The sequence below is a fragment of the Gobio gobio genome, assembly GCF_949357685.1.
Source record: "Gobio gobio genome assembly, chromosome: 1".
NCBI lineage: Eukaryota > Metazoa > Chordata > Actinopteri > Cypriniformes > Gobionidae > Gobio > Gobio gobio.
The window spans coordinates 49,889,518-49,911,907 of record NC_137097.1 but is presented as its reverse complement, the minus strand read 5'-3'; the positions used below and the strand labels follow the sequence as shown (position 1 = coordinate 49,911,907).

Here is a 22,390-nt window from a genome sequence, read left to right as displayed (position 1 = left end):
TCGCATTAGTCCCCCCTTTAAGTACTCCTAATAGGGAATCCCAATTTTGATCAATTTCTTTTAATAACTGTCTAATCAAACCAGTAAGTTCTTGCACTACTTCTCAGTTGACCAGATGTAATAGAACGCTCCAGCTCTTGAGTGTGGGTGGAAATGGGGTTTGTGGTTTGCTCTTTAGTGTTTGGTTTCCTAGGGAAACAAATTAGATGTGTTTTTCCCCTCTAGTTTTCGAAAGCTGTGAAATAAGTTGTGCATTTGCATAGTTTTTGCCTAGATGGTGTTTCTCTTGTGAAGGTCTTGTGGTCATTCAGTCTAAACGCTCATGCAAAATCAACATGTTTTGCTTTTCTTCATGTAAATCCAACTCATTGACTTTTAATCGTTCTGCATTCAAAATCAGTATATGCTGGAACCTGCAAGTATTCCAGCTGCAACGATAGCTTATAGGCTTATTGAGAAAAATGTCTGAAAGCAAGCAACACTCATTGACATTTTACACTGGAACCATTAGTTCACAGAGCACGCACACCTGCATGGAGGATTTTAAGGTGGACCAGGGTGTTGAAAAGGCAGCTCCGGTTCAGAGTATATTCTTCAGTCACTTCCTATACAAGGCATTTCTCAGAATGATTCTAATGTCCTGTTTTGATATTTTATCACTTGCAATTGGTATTTTATTTATATTTTAGGTCGGTTTTGTTTGTAATTTAGTTTCTTTGTTCTTATTGTATTGTTGACTGTTTACTTGTCTTCTGTAACTATTTTGAAGACTTTTACTTACTGTACATTAATTAAGTCTTTGCTGAAGTATTGATAATTGTGAAATTTCACTGACATTTAAAATAACTCAGACTTTAATCATATCACCCAACTATAACCATGTTAAATAATCGTGATTTCAATATTGAGCAAAATAATTGTGATTATGATTTTTGCCGTAATCGAGCAGCCCTATGGGACAATACATTTTTTTGTGCTGAAACATAATGATTTTAACTCACACTTAATGCATACAGTGAATGTAACTACATTGTGAATAATTAAAGAGTCGGCAAGTTAGTGAGTGAACACCTGCATTGATGTGTAAAATACAGTAAAGCACATGACACTTATGTTGTGTCATGCACCTCCATGGTGCATCATCAGCGTGTATTAAAGGCCACATTTCTACGTTCATTCTTTCCATACTGAAATTTACTATCAGTGTAGAAAAAAAACAAGTCATGTCATCATGCTTACTATGGCAATCGATGTAGATATATCAGATATTGAACAAACAGATCAGATTACCTGCTAAATGACAGCGTAGACAGTCAGTCTAAAAGATCGGATTTGAAACACAAATCTAATTTGGTCAGTGTTAACCAAGCCTCTGAACCGAAGAATACTGTTACAAATATTAGGGTACAGTGGGGCTAAAAAAACCTTAAAGGGATAGTTCACTCAAAAATGAAAATTGTGTCAGCATTTACTTACCCTCATGTTGTTCTAAACCTGTATGGGTTTCTTTCTTCTGTTGAACACAAAATAAGATATTTAAAAAAATGTTGGTAACCAGACAGTTGATGGTAGCCATTGACTTCTATAGTAGGAAAAAAATACTATGGAAGTCAATGGCTACCAGCAACTGTCTGGTTACCAACATTCTTTAAAATATCTTATTTTGTGTTCAACAGAAGAAAGAAACTCATACAGACAACATGAGGGTATGATGACAATTTTCATTAACAACATGTATTCTTATTTCACTTATTTCTGTGCCTTAAAGGAAATGTATGTAAAATTGTGGCCAAAACTGGTACTGCAATCACTTTCAAATTACTGTAGAGCGGTGTATCCCCTCTCCCCCTCCCCCCTGACTCGAGGTTGCCAGATAGGCTGCAGGATCCAGCAAGAACGTAGGCTGCTACAAGCAGCTTCCAATGGCAAGTGACGAGTCCTACACAGCAAGTTTTTTTTTTTTAATTGTCACAACGTTTTTCTGATTCATAACGAGGTCTTTTAGGTTTCGTAAAGTTTTATTTTTTATCCAAAAAGTTTGTAGCTGAGCTGTGGTAACTAGAGCAGAGCTGGCAACCCGGATGCCGAAACACTGCTGACTTCGTGATTAGTAGATAGGCGGAGGGTGGCGCTTCAGGCCAAAACACAACATGTCAACATCAACATCAGTTGAGGGCTGCAACTTCACTTTTAAAATGACAATATCCTGGCCAGACTACTGTTGTCAGTGATAAAAGTATTGGAAATTAACATGATTTCTTAATGTCTAGTGACATATCAGGGCCATTTTATGATTAATTGAAATACATTTCTTACATACAGTTCCTTTAATTTAATTATTATATTGATTAATAATACATTGTTAGCTAATCTGTGTGCTTTGTATATGTGCATTTCTGAAATGCATAACGTGGACAAATCACTTTAAATTATAATGTAGACGCATGCATTTTCTGCGAAGCTGCTTTGAAACGATATGTATTGTGAAAAGCGCTATACAAATAAATGTGAATTGAAAATTGAATTGAATTTTGGGGTGAACTATCCCTTTAAGCCACACACAAACTGTGTGAAAAGAAGTTTGTTTTGATTAAAAATGATAAAGGCAGGGCAAAAGTCTCTTGGGGAACTGAAATGAACAGTCATTTCAAATGGGAATTTTAGCCCGATGAGGGCTTTTTACCACAAATAGGCTAATATAGATGAAGATTTTTGAAGAGAAAAAAAAAACATTTATATATAGAAATGTTAAGAAAATTTAACATTTATTGCAAAAGAGAAACACAAAAATATGCTGATAAAATATTTATCCATCATATTTGTGGGCCAGTGAAAATGTTGGCAGGGCAAGTAAAAATCTGTCATTTTTGTTAAGCACTGCCATAAAAAAATTAACAGTTTTTAAAGAGCTGTGATCACATTTATACATATGCATATATTTTTTTCAATCATAAAATATTTTTATTTCAATATCAAGATGTTATTGCATCCAAGAGCAATGATTCAACTCTGGTCTGTTCACAGGCTTCCAATGCTGAATATGTCCACTCCCAGTGACCTCAAGTCCCCCTGCATGACGCGGAACGGCATGGTCAAGCTGCCCCCTCAGCCCAACGGCCTCGGTTCGGCCAGTATCACTAAAGGCACACCAGCTGCCAAGAATCGCCTGTGTCAGTCGTCCTCTGTGCCCACCATCTTACCTCCCCCTAGCCTGCCCTATCACCTGGAGCCCCTGCCCACAGCCGCCTCCCTGCTGGGCCCTGACCTGGACACGAGCCCCGTGACTGCCATCAAACCTCCCCTCCGGCAATTCCCCAAGCCCTTGCTGGAGAGACAACTGGTGCTGGACGAAAAGGTGCTGAACCGCCTCTTATGGTACTTCACCACAGCAGAAAAGTGCATTCTAGCCCAGGTGTGCAAGACATGGCGGAAAGTTCTCTACCAACCCAAGTTCTGGGAAGGTGTGATGCCCATTCTACATGCCAAGGAACTCTACACTATTCTGCCCAATGGGGAGAAGGAGTTTGTTAGCCTGCAGGCTTTTGCTCTTCGAGGCTTCCAGTCCTTCTGTCTGGTGGGGGTCTCTGATTTGGACATTTGTGAGTTCATCGACAACTATCCGCTGTCAAAGAAGGGAGTCAAGTCTGTCAGTCTTAAGAGGTCGACTATCACGGATGCAGGACTTGAGGTAATTATGTCCGGGAATTATTTGACTATGAAGAAATTACATTAACATTTTCATGCAAAAAACGATGTATATACTGTCCAATGGTAAAGATCCATCAATAGGTACGCGTAGAGATTTATATTCACAGTGACAGTGTAAACAAAAAAAGTTATGGCTTCACGAACAAAATAAAATGTAGGGCGGGACTTGATTTTGTCCATCAGGATGTGATGTCATGTGAGTGGCAGGTTGTTTAGCCCTCCTGCCAGTAAAGACTTAATCAGAGAAGAGAAGAGATGTTGCTACAAGAGGGAGGGGAAGTTATTCGGATTAAAAATTACAAATGCACATGAATAAAAAAGGCAATAGATGCTATTTACCCCAAGTGCAAATAGCGATAGATGCTATTTACACCGAGTGTTAATAGCAACTAGATTCTATTTACACTCAGTGAAAATAGCATATTTTCTTAATGATAATTTCTATTTACAAGTGCAAATAGTGATAGATGCTATTTACACCAAGTGTAAATAGAAAACTTACACTTGAAAATAACATTTTCTTAGCGATAGATGATATTTACACTAAGTGCAAATAGCTGCAGATGCTATTTACTAAGTGAAATAACATACTAGGTTGATATATTCTATTTACCATGTAAAAGTAGCAGTTCTTTGCAATATGTGTAAATAGTAATTACATGTTATTTATACTTTATTTTGACAGATACATACTATTTGCACCTCAGTTTTGTTGTACATTAACAGGATGCAATATTAACAGAGTGTAAAGATTATATTTATTAAAATTATTAAATGGATGCCACCTTATTGGGACAATAAAAGCCCTCCCAACACCTACCCCTAACCCTACCAATAAATGCTTTTGTTATTATTAAACATTTCGTTAGGCACTGTATTTCCACATTTAGAAAATTTTCTTAATTTTTATTGAAAGTAAATGCATTTCTGGTGTGATTTGTGATGAGAAAAGCGATAAGAATAAACTCTGCAAAAGGCGGATTCGAACCCATGTCAATCGCGGCAAAATAAAGATCCATTTGCCATACGCTTCACTGATTGAACCACTGTAGATGTTGAAGTTCAAGCGCTATTTTAAATCTTGTTTGGCCCAACCAGGCATTGTTAGGCAGAGCTAGTGCGAATAGCACTTGCCAACAAGGCACACTATTTGCACTTGGTGTAAATAGACACTCAAAAAATGTGCACAGATAAACATTTATAATAAATACGGCAATATTCCATGAAAACAAGAATAGTCCCTTTTTATTTCTTACCATTATTTAAAATAATTTTACAGAACTTATAAATTATCTTACATTTTGCTTTGCAACAATCAAATAAAACATTTCCTTTGTAAAGTAATTCTAAATTATTGATTAATTATAAAAAGTTAATGGAGTTTTTTTAGTTTAACTATGATTACTCCTAAGAATTACTTTATGATTTAAAGGGATAGTTCACCCAAAAAGGAAAATTCTGTCATTAATTCCTCACCCTCATGGTTTTCCAAACCCGTAAGACCTTTGTTCATCTTCAGAACATAAATGAAGATATTTTTGATGAAATCCGAGAACTCTCTGACCCCTCATAGACAGCAACACAATGACCACTTTCAAGGTCCAGAAAGGTAGTAAAGACATTGTTAAAATAGTCCATGTGACATCAGTGGTTTAACCTTAATGTTATGAAGCAACAAGAACACTTTTTGTGCACACAAAAAAAAACTACTTTATTCATCAATTTCTTCTCTTCTTTGTCAGTCTCCTATGCCGTTAGAACGCCGCCTCATCAGAATGCGATATTGCGTTGAAAAAACAAGACGCGGGTAGTGGAATGGGGAAAAAAGCAAAGATATTAGACGCCAGCTGAACTTTCTTCTAACTTGAGCGATGCGTTTTTAGAATGCCGTTTCATGGGTGAGACGCTGCTAGACGCTGCTGGACGCTAGCCTGGTCCTTCCAGACTCTCGTGCATTTTCAATTTCTTCTCTTCTGTGTCAGTCTCCTATGCCGTTAGAACGCCGTCTCATTTTTTAGGCCAACTCCTGCGTCCGCATCACACACATGCGTTGTGGTGCTCCCGTAAACAGCGTCGGCCAATACAGAGCCGGCGTTCTGACGTAGAACCAGGAAGAGCTGCACTTTGTTTACTACATGAACAGCGTAGGAGACTGACATGGAAGAAATTGTTGAATAAAGTTTTTGCAGACACCAAAAGCATTCTCGACGTATTCTAGGATTTCATCAAACATATCTTAATTTGTGTTCCGAAGATGAACGAAGGTCTTACGGGTTTGGAACGACATGAGGGTGGAGTAATTAATGACAGAAATAAACATTTTGGGTGAACTAACCCTTTATGATTTCCAAATTTTGCATCATTTACCACCCACTCATATTAAGTTGACTAAATAATTAGCTGGATGGTAATGTGGTCATTAGCAGCAAACATACATGGTCAGAAATAATTCCGTTTTGCAAGAACATGCAGCAATAATCACACTCATCATTCTTGTCTCTATGCTGTTGCTATTCTAGGACTGGGCTTTTGTTGCCATGGTGAACTCTCAATTTGTTCGTGACAGCATCCAAGCTTTTTTCCCCTCAGATATGCAAACCAGCATGTGCAGTGATATAAGCTGGAGCTTCTTCTGTCTGAGAGAGGACTGTGCACCTCGGGCTTGTGTGTGAATTATATAGGGCAGGGCAGATATCACAGCACAAGGCTTGGATCATGACCAAGTACTCAATAAAAGAGCAAAGTACCGCCTTCAAGAGTTGTTTTCTTGCTGAAATGAGCTCTTTCACTTGCAATTTGTCTTAGTCCCTTCATTATAAATATAAGATGTCACTGAAAACTTAGTGATTAAAAACAGAAACTGTGCACATGTTTCCCTCTTTTTTCTTTGGCTTGATAAAAAGGTCAGTGGGGTCACACCATCCATTAGTTGCAGTCCATCTGAATGCAAACATTCACAACAATTAGGCCAAATATTCATTATTATGTACATACACTAGATATATATATTTTGGACAATGTTTACATTTAATACACACAAACTTAATAAACTGCATTTATGGTTCCAAGCTGAATGTTTCATTAACGTTATTTCCATTTTGTTTTGTTTTAAAAATTAAAGTTTGTGACATTAAAGGAATGTTAAAGGTTCAAAACATATTTACTGGAAATCATTTTGACCCTTAATAATTCTGTCCCTCATTCATTTAAAGAAGAAGAAAAAAGTGTCACATGTAAACTGCACATCTGGCCAAAACTGAAATCAGGTCTCTTGAATTAATCTGTTCTGTGACGTAAGGGTTTGGCTCAAAAACAGTAGGCCTAAGCTAGGGCTGGGCGATGTTTCCAATTAATTCGGATTTAATGTTTTGACGCGATTTTATTATTTTTAAATGGAGAAATCAAAAAGTTTAAAGTCGAAACTCAGAATCGATTCTGAGTTTTTGTTGATCGTGTCCGAGTCGTTAAAGAAAGAATTGTGATGCAGAGGAATCGTTCTGTTTGCTATTCTGTTAATTAAGTAGACGTGTCAAATCTCGCTGAAATCACAAACATATCTATTTACTCTCATAAGCAGCCTAATTATTAAATAAAGACATCTATAAACAAGTGTGTGAGCAGGAAAACTGACGAGTTTGAGTTTCGACTTGGCTTTCTGTGGGGAATAGTGAGAAAGTGCAGTCAGGTGCGTGGTAAAATAAGCTAGAAACAATTTATACATAAATGTATGATTTATGCAATGTTTTTCACTCCACGCCATGGTCTTATGTTGCCAGTGATAAAGTTTTATTTTATACATTTATATATTTAAACATTTGATACTTGTAATAATTTCTACATTCACTGACCGTGTTCTTGACCTTGTCAGATTTTTCAACCTCCCATTAAAAAAGTAGGTAGCACAATTCGACAGAAAAAATTTGAGGCTTTATTAATAAACATACCTACCCCTCCCGTTCCCTAAACTTACCCTTCAAACTATGTAAATATTTAAAATATATACATTAAATATTGATGTGCGCATGCCACAGGTAGGACAATCTGATGGGTAGGATGAAAGGATGCTCCAGGAATGGAAAAAAACTTCAGGATAATGCTGTGAATATTCATTAAGTTTTGGACAGCTCTCAATGAAAATAACTTTGCTCCTCCATCCTGGGCTCTTCAGGTGATGCTGGAACAGATGCAAGGGCTGATGCATCTGGAACTCTCCGGCTGCAATGATTTTACAGAAGCCGGCCTGTGGTCCAGCTTGAATGCACGGCTTACCTCTCTCAGCGTCAGTGACTGCATCAACGTGGCAGACGACGCCATCGCCGCCATTTCTCAGCTCCTTCCCAACCTATCGGAGCTCAGCCTGCAGGCCTATCATGTGACCGACACGGCCATGGCCTACTTCACCGCCAAGCAAGGCTACACCACCCACACGCTGCGCCTGAACTCCTGCTGGGAGATCACCAACCATGGTGTAGTCAACATGGTGCACAGCCTGCCCAACCTCACCTCCCTCAGCCTGTCGGGCTGCTCGAAGATCACAGACGATGGCGTGGAGTTGGTTGCAGAGAATCTGAGGAAGCTCCGGAGTCTGGATCTGTCCTGGTGCCCCCGCATCACTGACATGGCTCTGGAGTACATCGCCTGTGACCTACACAAACTGGAGGAGCTGGTTCTGGACCGGTGAGTGTGCTGAGTTTGCATTTTGGAGCGGAAAGTAAATCTTGCTGATATATCCTCTTACAGAGCCTCATTGGGAGTAAATTTTGTGTTCCAAAGTAGTTTTAGACCAATTTGGCTATCAGACTGTCTGGTTCATTAGTGGATGCATGGTTTTATTTTTGAAAGTGCATATCAAATTTTTTTTTAAAGGGGTGGTAAAACACATTCTTTTGAAGGCTTGACTGTGTTTGTGGGGTGCACTGTAACATGTGTTCATGCTTCGTTTTAAAAAGAAATTGCCTTATTTTTCATATATTTGACCTTTATTCTACACTGCTCTGTCCCTCCTTGTAAAACGGTCTGATGCTTTCCAGGTTGTATGAAGCCAGTCCCTCAAAAATACGCAATGGGCTCAGATTGGTTAGCTGGCCCAGTGTGTTGTGATTCGCTAACCGCCTAGTGCACGTTTGTCGGAAACGCCACGCCCCTTACCTTTACCGGAGGCTGTGCTTTGGTCAGTGTTAGAAACAACGGCGTCAATAAAACCATATGAGCCCGAATCAGACCCAGGACATTTGAGTGAAGATGATCGAGCAGAACCTGTTCAGTCCTCAAGAGTAAAGACTGCGCATCTATAATCGCTACTGAATGGCACTTTAACTTTTGTATTTTTAGAACGATTATAGCCAAATATCTGTCGCAAGAACTAACCCAAAACGAACACTAAGCACTGGCTTTACTAGTAAGTTAGACAAATCACACACAGAACCATGTTTAGCATGCCTGTAGATAAACAATACATAAAAGCTCTAATCAAAGAATCATTTACACTAATGTCAGGTTCGCTGTTGAGATTTTAACGTTAGTGTTTGTAACGATAGGTGTTCGTCGGATAACGTTAAGTATGAATGAGCATTTAACAGACTGGTTTGCAGAACAGCGTTGTCATCTGTTTACTTCCTTGCTACAACCTATTACAGGAAAACACATAGATGAAAAATAAATCAGACTTACAGGTTGTGGCCCGTAAACAGCTTCTGTTTGTAAATCCAGCTTTCAGGACAAGCCGTGGTGCATATCCTGTATTGAACTCGCGAAGTTTGTGGAAGTTCGTGAAATGTGCAGCGCGCGAGTCGTGCATCCACGCACTGGCAGTGTTTTTTTCACGCAGCTGACGTTGTGCAAATCCGGCAATGAAATCGCGAAGACGGTGGATGTTTTCCTCCGTAAGATGTGCTGCAGGGAGCCCCGCGCGTGCCTGTTCCCCGCTGTCTCATACACACGTGCATATACAGGGCTCCAGAGTGCGACTAAATGGTCGCATTTTGCGACTAAAATTTGAGAGTGTGCGACTGAATTTTACATCCAGTCGCACATGTGCGACCAGTAAATTTGCCTGCTGTCGGCACTGGAGAAATTAAGAAAATACACTTACTAATTATAATTGATAGACGTTATGTCTGGCAAATTCTATCTTTGCCAGCCGTTTCTATATGAGATTAAACCATTTGTCCGTGATGCATTTTTGCCATTCGCAATCCAGAAGAGAGAGAGAGAGAGAGAGAGAGAGAGAGAGAGAGAGAGAGAGAGAGAGAGAGAGAAAGCGAGCGCTCTCACGTGGAGCTCGAGCGAACACAACACCAGTCAGCTTGAATGAGTGACGATGGCCAAGAACTAAACAAAAGTTTATTCTGCTTAAACTTTAGGGATGTGCTGTGATATTAATCTAATTTTATTTTCGATTTTGGCTTCCAAGAATTATAAAAAGATGGTATGAGGTAAAAATATTCCTATAGCGCGACATCCTTCCCGTCACAGCCTTGCGCTGTCATTTCTCCCTAAACCTAAACTAAACGTCAGATTCAGTGATTGTTGTAAACTGCAGTCTCTACTGTTGCTAAACTGCGGGATGTGTTTGATAATAAAGAGCTATTAAATGCACAATAATCCGCGCAAGAGACGCTGTTTCCAACTTCAAGGCGGCTTATGTGTGTGTGCTGCGAAATGGACCGGATTGCACTTAATATTTTAGGCTTCGTGTGCGCGTCTAAACCATCAAATAAACAACAAATAGCCGGTGTCAAAATGACCGGATTGGAGAGTAGTTATTTTAACAGTTTATATTTTAAATGGGCGTAAATAGTTTGGAGAAATAGGAGAATATATTATTAGTTCTACGTTCGATCGGTCTTAAAGGGGCAGCGTCTAATAAACCTGCTGACGATTGAGCCGTTAATTCAAATCGAACAAAAGGCAAATAGAAAATATTCACATCTCTTCAATTAATAACTTTAGCTTTTATAAGCATTAATCTATCAATGTATACAGTGAAAACTATGCAGTGTTATTTTACATTTCATTATTTTATTAGATTTCTTTGTAGGTTTGTTCTTTACTGTAATATTAATGTTAGCAGACCTTCCGAATGCCTGCACACTGGTCCATTTACAAATAGATGTTTTATATTTCTGTTAAAACTTTGCGGTTTCTTTTGCTATAGATATTTTACTTTTCAGATTATAAAGCCATGTTAATTATGTTCTTAATTATGTTTTTTTATATATATATAAAATAAAGTATTATAAAAAGAACCGGTAAGAATACTGTTAAAATACCGGATCGATAAGCAGTATCGGTAAGAGTAGTAATACCATTAAAACCTTAACGATACCGATCCCTATTAGTAATACAGTGGAAATTAGTAGATTTGGTTAGCATGTTGATTTACGGTGTGCGCCCCTAAAATTTCTGGTTGTGCCCCTAAAATTTTCAGTTGGGGGCCACTGTGCTCCTAGTGAAAAAAGTTAGTCTGGAGCCCTGATATAACATGCTGTATGTTAAACGCTCTGCAACGCACCCCCGTCCCAAGGAAGGCTGAACAAAGCAAGTACCCCAGACCTGCAATCCGGATGAAAATAACAGCGTTTCCTAGGCATCGCGGCAACAACACTCCAGCCTAACTATACCACAACAGCGCCGCGATACAAAATGGCCTCACCCCCCCTTATTTAATATTCTCGGAGGAGGGGTTTATGTAAATATTGATCCTGGTGATGTCACCAACCCTGGAGGAATGTCTGTAGTCGCCTACTGGCCGTTTGCTGTAGTCCTTAGAAACTGATTTCTTTAAAAGCAAATATCTCCCTTTGCTTTAAACTTTGAACGTTGTAACTTTGCAGATGTTGTTTATGCTCAAGCAGCAACATTACACGCTAGCTAAAGTTAGAATAGTGAAATCGTGGTTTACCACCCCTTTAAATCAATCAATAAGTAAAAAATATTTGTAAAAAATAATTGTTTAAATATATAATAATTATAATAAAGGTATATTTTCATTCTTAAAAAAAATAAATAAAATAGCCTTTGCTATATTTCACCCATTTCACTTTAAACGGTGAAGTGCTGTCTTCCCATATAAACGCGATTGCAAATGTGATACAACATGTAATATTAGGTGATTTACATTTTAGATTTTTTTTTTTAAACCTTATCTGTTTTTCTCTATTTTGCCAATGAAAATAATTCTAAACAAATCCACAGTAGAGCAATTGCGCATCTCTGAGGAACAGGGAATCCACATTATTGAATATAATAATCGGTCTAATGATTGACTCAATGAATCACTCATAATGAAGGTGGCCGAAATCTGGTGGGCTTTTGCCTACTCTTTTATGAGTACTGTGAATTAATTTGTCACATACTGTTTTTCGCCTACTATATAGTAGGGAAGTATGTGATTTTGGATGCGTCGACTTGTAGTGGCGCTGTGCAGACCGGTGTATGATATCAAAGTACCATGAGAGTGATTCAAAAGGTTATGTCATGCACCGATCAGTCCGTTGAATGAATAATTGGACTGAATGATTCAATGAAACACTAATTATGATGATTTGCTGCCACCTACTGGCAGTTTCAGTATCATTTAAATTTTTCTATAATTTAAATAATGATCATAAATAATATCGCCAGCAGCTGATAATATCATACCTGCGGCCTGCCATGCTGAAAGAAAGACTGTCCGCACTTGCTGTCATTCGAACACGAGGTTATGAGATTGCTGGAAAAGAATAAACTTGTCAAAGCTTTTGCAGCACTCCATCATCAGAAAGTTCTATTTGTATTCTAATTCCTATAAAATCCCATTTCGAATAATTTTTATCTCTTTGCTCTCAATGCCTGGTCATTTCGCGGTCCAAGGTGCTCGCTGAGGGGCTAAGAGAGTGACGAAGATTGAATGCTTTAGCTTGTGATTGTGATTCTGTTCGTGATTGGTTGCGATTCTGGTAAACAGGATAGAATTTGTGGATAGTGGTAGATAGAATTGCAGTCGCATTGCATACAATGTCTTTTTTTTCTTTTGGGGGGACCTCCAACTGTTTCTTTGAAATGGGCCTCCGAATTGCAAAGGCTACATTTGTTAAATTTTTATGCTATTACATTCAATTACTTAATAGCTTTGGCTTTTCACTGCTTTAACAGTGGCTCTTTCTGCATGTTACATCATTACGCCAGTAAACGGGGGCAAATGACTGTTTGTTCAAATATTCTGATTCATTTAGGAGGAATAAAACAATTTGTGAATCACTGGCTGTGCCCTAAATCACCCCCTATACCCTTAAATAGGGCACTATTTGAAGGGACAGCCATTTGTAGTGGTGTCCGAAACCATGGTCAAATTCCAATCAGAAGTATGGACTTTGGAGGGAGCAGGGCACTTGCGTGTCATAATGAAGCCATTTGGAACGCACTTGAAGGGAGCAATGAAAGACCATGTCATTTCCTTATTAGCTTCACATGAATGTTACCACGACAACGTTAGCCAGCAACATCAGGAAAATCTTATTGCTGTTAATATGATACAAATAAATGTACATTTATAATGAAGTTTTTAAAATATGCTTTATGTGTGTGTACATGTTCCTGATTTACTCTTTTACTGTATAAATTAAGGATTAAACACATAAAGCATTTAACACATTTCTTACCTATGAAACTTTTAACGTTTTTAACTTAATATAAAATGTGTGTAATATATCTCAACAAAACAACTTGCCTCCTTAAAGTGACCATCGCATGTTCGCTTTGCTAACGGACTTGTGAAAGGGCCCTTTGTGAAGGGATTTAGGTGATCACTTTAGTTTGGAACGTCCCTACAAAGGGCGTCCCCTTCCCGAAGTGCCCTTCAAGGGTGCAAAAACGCTGCTTGGAATTCGCCCCAGAGTGGACACTCTCGAGTGCACTCATTTTTGGCACGCCAGCAGCCATATCACACTGTAGCCCAAGACTGGTTTCCCACTGAAGCTAAGCAGGGCTGAGCCTGGTTAGTACCTGGATGGGAGACTAACTGGGAAAACTAGGTTGCTGCTGGTAGACGTGTTAGTGAGGCCAGCAGGGGGTGCTCACCCTGTGGTCTGTGTGTGTCCTAACACCCCAGTGTAGTGATGGGGACACTATACTGTAACAAGCACCGTCCTTCGGATGAGACGTTAAACCGAGGTCCTGACTCTCTGTGGTCATTAAAAATCCCAGGATGTCCATCGAAAAAGAGTAGGGGTGTAACTGGCCAAATTTGCCCATTGGCCCCTGTCCATCATGGCCTCCTAATCTTCCCTATATATATTAACGATTGGTATCATCACTCTGTCTCCTCTCCACCAATCAGCTGGTGTGTGGTGGGCGTACTGGCGCAATGGCTGCCGTCGCATCATCCAGGATGCGGATCTGGATGCTGCACATTGGTGGTGGTTGAGGATATTCCCCCTTCTATGTAAAGCGCTTTGAGTGCCTAGAAAAGCGCTATATAAATGTAACAAATTATTATTATTATTATTATTATTATTATTTAATCCCACAAGGCACCACAATGACAAGCCGTACAACCATAGATATACATAATAAAGGCTAGATGTCTCATCCACGCTGCTGGCCAATGGAGGTCGATGTCCGCACCTGGCGGCCATCTTGTCACAGTCAGCTCACTCACTCGTAACATTGTGTTTTAATGGTGCATGTACTTTTTAAATAACCATAACTTGCACAATTTTCTACTGATTTTCAAACTGTTTGGTTTGTTATAAACGTCAGAGATGTAGTTATGACACTGCATACTAATGAATAATTATTCATAATTTGTTCAAGCATCCAGAATTATAGCCACGTTAATACTTTTTGTAAGAAACCAAACCATTTGTAAATCCGCCAAAATTTCAGCAAGATATGAGTATTTGTGTCCGTTCAGATCACTCACCTTACATTAGGTACCACAGAGCCCCCCAGAAAGCTTGCCTGTGACAAGATGGCTGCCTGTGATGACGTTAGAGACTCCACCGTAAGACATCTAGCCTTTATAATGTAAATGTATGTGTACAACTGCTAGAGAATACCCACAATGCACTGTGAGAGTCACATGCCAAATTAATTCCTGTGTCTCGCCAGAAGATGGCGCCCGCAGTTGAATCATCCAGCCATTCATTCTCCAAACCGCTTGTCCAATGTGGCATAAAAACATAATTTTATACAGGTATAAATTCCTTTTTAACTGACTATTAAATTGTTCGACATGTTAGTTTCCATGACCGCGTTTAAGATAAATCTTTTCATCTTACTACTGGAGCGGCCAGTTTACTAAGTTTCAAATGATTTTTAAACAGCAAGAACAAACAATGCAAAAGCAGAAGCCCTTCTGGCGCACTTAGTGTCTAAATTCGCTCACTCGTTTTCATTCGCTCCCTCAAGGGGACTATAGTTGAGGATTAATGGGAATAGTGAATGAGGGTATATGGGCCGATTTCAGAAACAGCCATTGAGTCATTCACTGAACCGATTAGTTCACAAACACTGATCAATTCAGAAACAAAACAACGCTACAGTGTTTTGCTCTGAAAAGCGCAACAATAACACGTCTTGTTAAACTGAACTGTTGTACACTACCAAAATCACATTCGCAATTGTGTTGTATGGGTGGGGTCGCTTTAACGTTCTCATTTTTTGCCAGCGTTATTAGGCCTTTTTTTGCATAAGAATAAGCTACACTGATGACGAGACAATTTCCAATACTGCAGTATTTACAATCCTATTTCTATAACAATTTTAATGGAGTGCTGTAATTCAGTGATGGTATCTTATAGTTAACAGCATGATAGTCTGATACATAAATAAAGTATGTTAAAGTATGAAATTCCCCTGGTAATGTCATGGCATTTTTTGTAAGTGAAACAATATAACTTCCTACACTGAATAATTAATCTAAAAGAAAATGAAATGTAACGATCCTAAATGAAAACATCTCCTTCATATGACTATATTCAGATGTGTGCGGATCACAGATACAGGCCTGGGTTACTTATCCACCATGTCAACTCTGAGAAGTCTCTACCTGCGCTGGTGTTGTCAAGTAAGTACAGCTATCTCAGTCACCTAAATGGGATAATCTTACTATGTTAAAAAAGAAGTTATGGGTTTTATCAATCCCAATTCATCGCTAAAACTGCTTGAAATTTCTTGTCAACTCCCCTTGTGTGCATTTAGGTGCAAGACTTTGGGTTACAGCATCTATATGGCATGAGGAGTCTTCGTCTTCTCTCTCTAGCAGGTACAACCACTCTTTCTCTGAAAGTACAGTAAAGTCCAGATGAAGCACTATAATGAAATGACACTATGTTCTGAAGTAGATCGTTTCTATGAATACCTGAGCTTAATCATGTTATGGAAAAAGCTCAGTTAATCCCTCAATAACAGATATTGCTATCTGTTATTAATATAGTAGTACAAATATATTGCTTTGTAAAAGAAAGATACATTTAAATTTTAAGTTGATAAACACAATCACGGTGTGATATACAAGTCTAATTTGAAAGAACATTGTACATTTGCAGATGAGAAATATCTGCCCGTTTCAGCAAGGACCAAACTAGTTTCTTTAAAGGGATAGTTCACCCAAAAATGAAGATTCTGTCATCATTTACTCACCCTCAAATTGTTCCAAACCTGTATGAGTTTCTCTGTTCTGCTGAACACAAAAGAAGAGATTTTGAAGAATGTTTGTAACAAAGCAGATAGAGCAACCATTGACTACCATACTTTTTCCCCCTACTATGGTAGTCAATGGTTGCTCTCTCTGCTTGGTTACAAACATTCTTCAAAATATCTTCTTTTATGTTCAGCAGAACGAAGAAACTCATACAGGTTTGGAACAACTTGAGGGTGAGTAAATGATGACAGAATTTTCATTTTTGGGTGAACTATCCCTTTAAACTAATTTTATTAAATGTATTTAGCATGAGAACTTTTAAACTAAGAACATTCAATTCCTATGGATGAAAACACTTCCTATCAAACTGATCATTTAAACTGCGTTTATTTTGGTTAGAGGCATTTAATGGATTGAAAATAGGAAAGAGCGATGTTACAATAACACTATTTATTAATTTGTTTACATAATTCCTGTATATAGGTTTAACGAAGCAAAATCTAAATATTTCTGGTCGGGAATCATCGCTGTTGCAAATAGTAGTGTTGTCACACAGCATTATAAACAGGAAGTGAGCTGTTGAGCAGAGGTGGCCTGTTAGCGCTTGCATTGAACCGGCTCTCTTGTTTTACTCTGTCTCAGGGTGCCCCCTGCTGACCACCACTGGCCTATCAGGCCTGATCCAACTGCAGGAGCTAGAGGAGCTGGAACTGACCAACTGCCCGGGTGCCACAGCCGAACTCTTCAAATACTACTCCCAGCATCTGCCCCGCTGCATGGTCATCGAGTAGAGCAAAGAGTTTCATGGGCACCAGCACCCACCACATCACCAAAACCTCCTCCTACAGACTGATGATAAACCCAACTTCATCCTGGACCCACAGGGAGAATCAACGAGAGAAATTGAAAGGACGTTTATTTTCTGGAGGGGTGAAAAGGGATCATTGACATGGAAGATATAAAGGGAAATCGGTGGATAAAAAGGTCGGAATGGGCCTGGAGTGGCGAGCGAGAGGGAAAATGTACAAAGCGCAGTGGCTAGAGCTTTCATTAAATAACATGACACATAGGAATCAGCCCCCACCCATACATGAAACATATTCCTCCACTGAACTGTGAGACTAGCTTCCATGTCTCATCCAAAACTGTTTCTCCTGAAGTGACAAAGGTGTGCGCTGCCTGTTTGAGCTGTCTCTCATATCCAGGGAAAGATAGAGAGGAACCATAAGGGAAAGAACGAGGTTAAAGAGCCACTGCAACAGGGTCTCTTCGCTTTTGTCCAGCGGCACCTGGGTTTCTCGCTCCCCGCTGTGGTGCTGCCGCTCCATGTCTGTGTCTTATCAAAGGAAAAAAAAATTTGAGAACTTGAGAGATGAACAGCTACGTAGAGTTTCACATCAACGCTACTTGCTTTTTGTCATGCGGTTCTCTTTTTCTCTCTTTTTTTTTTGAAATATTATTTTTTTAAGTATTATTTTTGATGATAAGGATTACTGTGAAACATTTATGGCATGAGTTTGAGGTTTCGGACACTTTGAATGAGATGGAAATCCAGGTACGGTGAAGGTACAGTATTAAGAGGTACTGTCCTTTGGAAGGAACCAGCATAATCAGAAGTCAGGAGGTTATTTTTTCTTTTCTTCCCCCCAGCAGACATTTCCAGATATTTCGAGTCGGGGAGCGGAGCGGATCGGATCAGAACTGCTCATACATTTTAATGTGGTTCAAAGGGACTGTGGCTTGTACAAAAGCTAGCTTGGCTTTTTCATCTGCCTGTTTTTGCTTTAATTCCATTTTGATGTCGATTGATATTAGTGGCTTATGTGCAGGTTTCCATATTAATCCTGATTCAAACGAAGATGAGATCTTTGACTGATCCCATAATGCAGCGGGGCCACGTGACGGCCTTTCACAGACTGAAACTGCACGTCATTGCTTACTTGTCACCAGACCAAACCATTACAGCATGGCTATTCTATTCTACCATGGTTTCTTACAGTACGGGCGCAGTGACTCTTTCAGCCCAAATGCTTTTATATACATCTGATGAATACAGTTTACAGTGATTTGCATCAAATGCAGAGGCAGGCCAGTGTAATTAAAATCATCACAAACATCCCACACCAGATTATTACAGTAGTCTCTCTTCATCTAGCAGTTTTGCTTTCCCACTAAGCAATACCCACATGTCTGCTTTTTAGATCAGTAGCGCCTCTTTTATTTTCAGAGATGCCGGGTTCTTCGTCCTCACAGTTGTGCTCATCTGTGGTGTCTACCTCATTGTAAAATTGGGGTACGTGGAATACGGAGAATTTACAGAAACCGTTTGTTCTTTTCCAACCCGCTCCATACCCCATACCGAACCCTGCATTTGTCTTCTCAGGAGATTAATGTGCTGCTCAGATCATCTCAGATAGGTCTGCTGTGATGGTAAAACCTACTTTACCCAGTCTAAAACTTAAGACACGCAAAAAAAATGGCATGGCACACAAGTTTGGAGTCTTAGATTGGTGAATAATTGAATTAAAAGAACCCCCTAAGTTCTGACTAGTGAAATGTTTACTTCTGAATATTACAATGTGGACAGATATGGTAATTGCTATTTTTTTTTCAGGAAATTTAACTTGTGAACTTTTAGATCAATTGACTTGCTATAACTCATTCAAACCAGGGATTTGGCTGGCTCAACTACGTTATCTGGACTTATTCCAGAATAAAACAACTTATTCTGACTAAATAACTCGCTTCCTAAAGCAGGATTTCAGAGTGATGGCATAGAAGAACCCCAAAGAACCTTGCAGTGAAGAGTTTTTCAACCAGTTCTTAAAAAATTGGCCAGCATTTTACCAATAAAGAACATTTATTTATATGAAATGAATGAGACTTGTAAAGGACAGCTAGCTAGCAAGTTAATCTTACTCCAAAAAAGTGGATACTATGCCAGGATAATTCCAGCATCACTGTTTCCAAAGTCCTAAATAATCTAGGCTTTAAAGATAACAGATTATATCTACTAAAAGATGCATTTAAACATTAGCACTCACCTCATACAGTCGATCTCTCTTTGTGTGTATATAGTGACCTGTTAAATAGGTGGTCACTGCTAGTCGAGCCCTTGAAACTTTTAATCTCACTACCTTGTGTGACTTTTTCTTTTGAATCATTGAAGTTGTTACATATTTATTTGCTTTTACTTAGTGGGTTAATTTATTGGCACAATGGACATATTTATTTATTTATTGATTACATTTACGAGGATGGTACAAGGTTGTTTATTTATAAGTAGAACAGATGTTTTTGGGGGGGTAACCGAGGAGATAGGAACTAGCAGGAATTGGAAATGCGTTGAATTGATGAATTTTTGCCATGGTTTCAACGGTTCAACTGCAACTGGGCATGTTTTTGGTGGGCAAACTGTTGACACACACAAAGCTGACAGACAGAAGAATGGAAGGGCAATAACTGTTTGACAGAGGCATGTGCTGACAATGTTGACCTTTTCTAACCCTCCTGCAGCCCAATATTTTTTTTCTTAGTGACACATTTTGTTTTTGGTTGTAAAATGGATGTCAGTTGACTTATAGTGAAACGGCATTGTCTCCAGGATTGGATGTTGAATATTCTGCACCAGTACTTCATATGAGCTCAATACTTTTTTGCTGTGTTTGATTGATTTGCGGTATCCTGATAACTGTTAGAAGACGTATAGCAGTATTTACACTCACCCATTGTCTTATAAAGAAAAACAACTGTGTTTATTAAGTAGCGAAGGTTTAAAGGAAATCCCATCAAAACACTTTTCATCCCGTATGTCTCCATTGATAACATAAACGGAACCATTTGAGATGAATGAAATAAAAAGAGATTATTATTATATCACTAAGGCATTGCATAGTATTTGAGGACAATTATATGAAACTGTCGGAGATATTGTATTAATCTTGTATAAATAATATTGTTTTCACTTCAAACCCGAGCCTTTTCCCTCTTTGTATGGAATCAGAGTTTATGTGTGTGGGATGGATTTTTTTTACCTAATAGAACCCTAAATATAAATATTATAGCTTGTGCACTAACCCCACTGTAATCTGTAAATAGATATCAATATGTCGAGGTCATCTCTCAGAAAGTTTCAACTCAAAACGAAACAAAACGAGTCAGCAGAAAAACCTGGTCAAGAAAAGTGGCAAGATATGCAAAAAGGTCCATGTCTTTTAGCGATGAATCACATCAGCAATCGATAGTATAAGAGACTTGAGCTTGTTTCACTTTGTACACTGAGCTAATATCAAAGACATGTTAATAGGGGCTAAATGCAAGAATATTAACAGATGTTTATTGCGTGTCTACATTGACACTGCGTGGGCAGTGCGCATACGCCTGCTGCCTTCCTCATACGATCAAGGCAAGGTTACCTTTCCGACTCAATGAAATACTGGTACTACTGTGTGAATTTCGCTTTCCAACAGGACCATTCTGGCTGGCAGATATGGAGTGTTTCTGTCTGATTTACACTGTAAATTTAAACCATTTTCAAGGCCAGTTTCTATGAATAGTGCTCCTCTATTCTTGCGCTCTAAATGAGTTTTACTAGCTTACCACCAGAGTGTGTTGGCAGTTTCTGTTCACCCTCCAGCTTGCTTTTAACTTGTCTGGCGCTTTTAATTGTTAAGCGAATAGATCCTCTAACTCTTCCCAGCTAACACATGTCAGGATTGTTTCTTTTTATACATTTGAGAATGACATGATTCAATAACAGAAAACGACTCTTTGTATGTACGTGTACATGTAATACTAAATCAATATTAGTAATGCTTTTGACATTCATACAGGGTCAGTAACAACGACTTTTATTCTGGTGCAAACATGGTTTGGGTGACTGTGGTTCAACAGCCTAATGAGCAATGTTAGATATCCTCCTCACACTGATTATCTCAAATGTTTATTTTGTTTATTTGGTATTTTATTTCTCTGGCGTGACATGGGCACGTCACAGTTCTCGGTTCTTTAGGGTACATTTCTTTCTGTAAATACTGTTGTGGTGGTTAATTTCAAATGAAAGAGAAAAAAAAGACAAAGTTTTATGAACTCCATCTCATGGCTGCAGTGCCTTGTCAGACAAGCGTTGTTGTTTTCAATTGGTTGGTTCCAGTCTGCACCGTTTTAGTAAAAGTTGTACAAAATAAGCACCATATTTGCGTCATTAATTTTCTTTGACGTTCAATTATAAAGGCGTAGTTCACCCCAAAATTTCAAATGATCAAACTGTACTCATTTCAGTGTGAATGTTACTGAATTTTAATTTTGGAGTGAACTATCCCTTTAAGACATGTTGTCAGCTGTGTTTTAATGTTGCTTTTAAATGTGCATGCACACACAAACACGTTTACCTTGTCTATTCTTAGACACACCTTTTGTATAAATTGTCTTGACCCCAAGGACCATATTTTTGTTTAGGAATAAGGCAATAAAATGGAAGAAAGGCTTAGTAGTGCTTTGCAGGTCATCAAAAACCTGTCCCGCAGAGCTTGATAAAAGATGTTTCAATCAGGCAGCTGTGGTTCTGCTTTATAAGCATGTGTTACTTAAGAGTCTTAAAGGTGCACTATGTAAAATTTTTTCAGTAAAATATTAGAAAACCACTAGGCCAGCATTATATTTTTTGTTCAGATGAGTACTTACAATATCCCAAATGTTTCCAACTATTTGTAAATCGTGAGAAATTGCTATTTTAAAGGGGCTATATGCGTTTTTCTGAAATTTAAACTCGCGACTGACACCTGTGACCAAAAAACAGAACTGCTCTTATTTTCTGCTCGCTCTCGCAGCGGTGGTGACGTCACATCCGCAGACAGCGCGGGAAAAAAACGACCCGCCAGAAAATAGGAAAAATAGGTTACAGGCTTATAGGTGCACCCACTGTGAGCGGACAAGGTGTCAGTATGCTCATCAGGAGATGTTTGAGTCATAAATGGTAAAATAAAAAGGCTATTGTTACGTTTATTTTTGGGGAAAAGTTGCATATAGCCCCTTTAACCAAGGTACCCTCGGTTTCCG

General features: G+C 38.7%; 1 protein-coding gene across 1 annotated transcript in view; it reads left to right on the top strand.

Moving 5' to 3' along the window:
• Positions 1-21,524, top strand: part of fbxl16 (F-box and leucine-rich repeat protein 16) — a 29,716-nt gene extending 8,192 nt beyond the window's left edge. The window contains exons 2-6 of the mRNA XM_079813403.1: positions 3,025-3,688; positions 7,877-8,385; positions 15,673-15,757; positions 15,892-15,955; positions 16,976-21,524. Coding sequence (XP_079669529.1) covers positions 3,025-3,688; positions 7,877-8,385; positions 15,673-15,757; positions 15,892-15,955; positions 16,976-17,124 — 1,471 coding nt within the window. The 3' untranslated portion in view covers positions 17,125-21,524. The remainder of the gene's footprint in view (positions 1-3,024; positions 3,689-7,876; positions 8,386-15,672; positions 15,758-15,891; positions 15,956-16,975) is intronic.
• Positions 21,525-22,390: the final 866 nt, after the last annotated feature.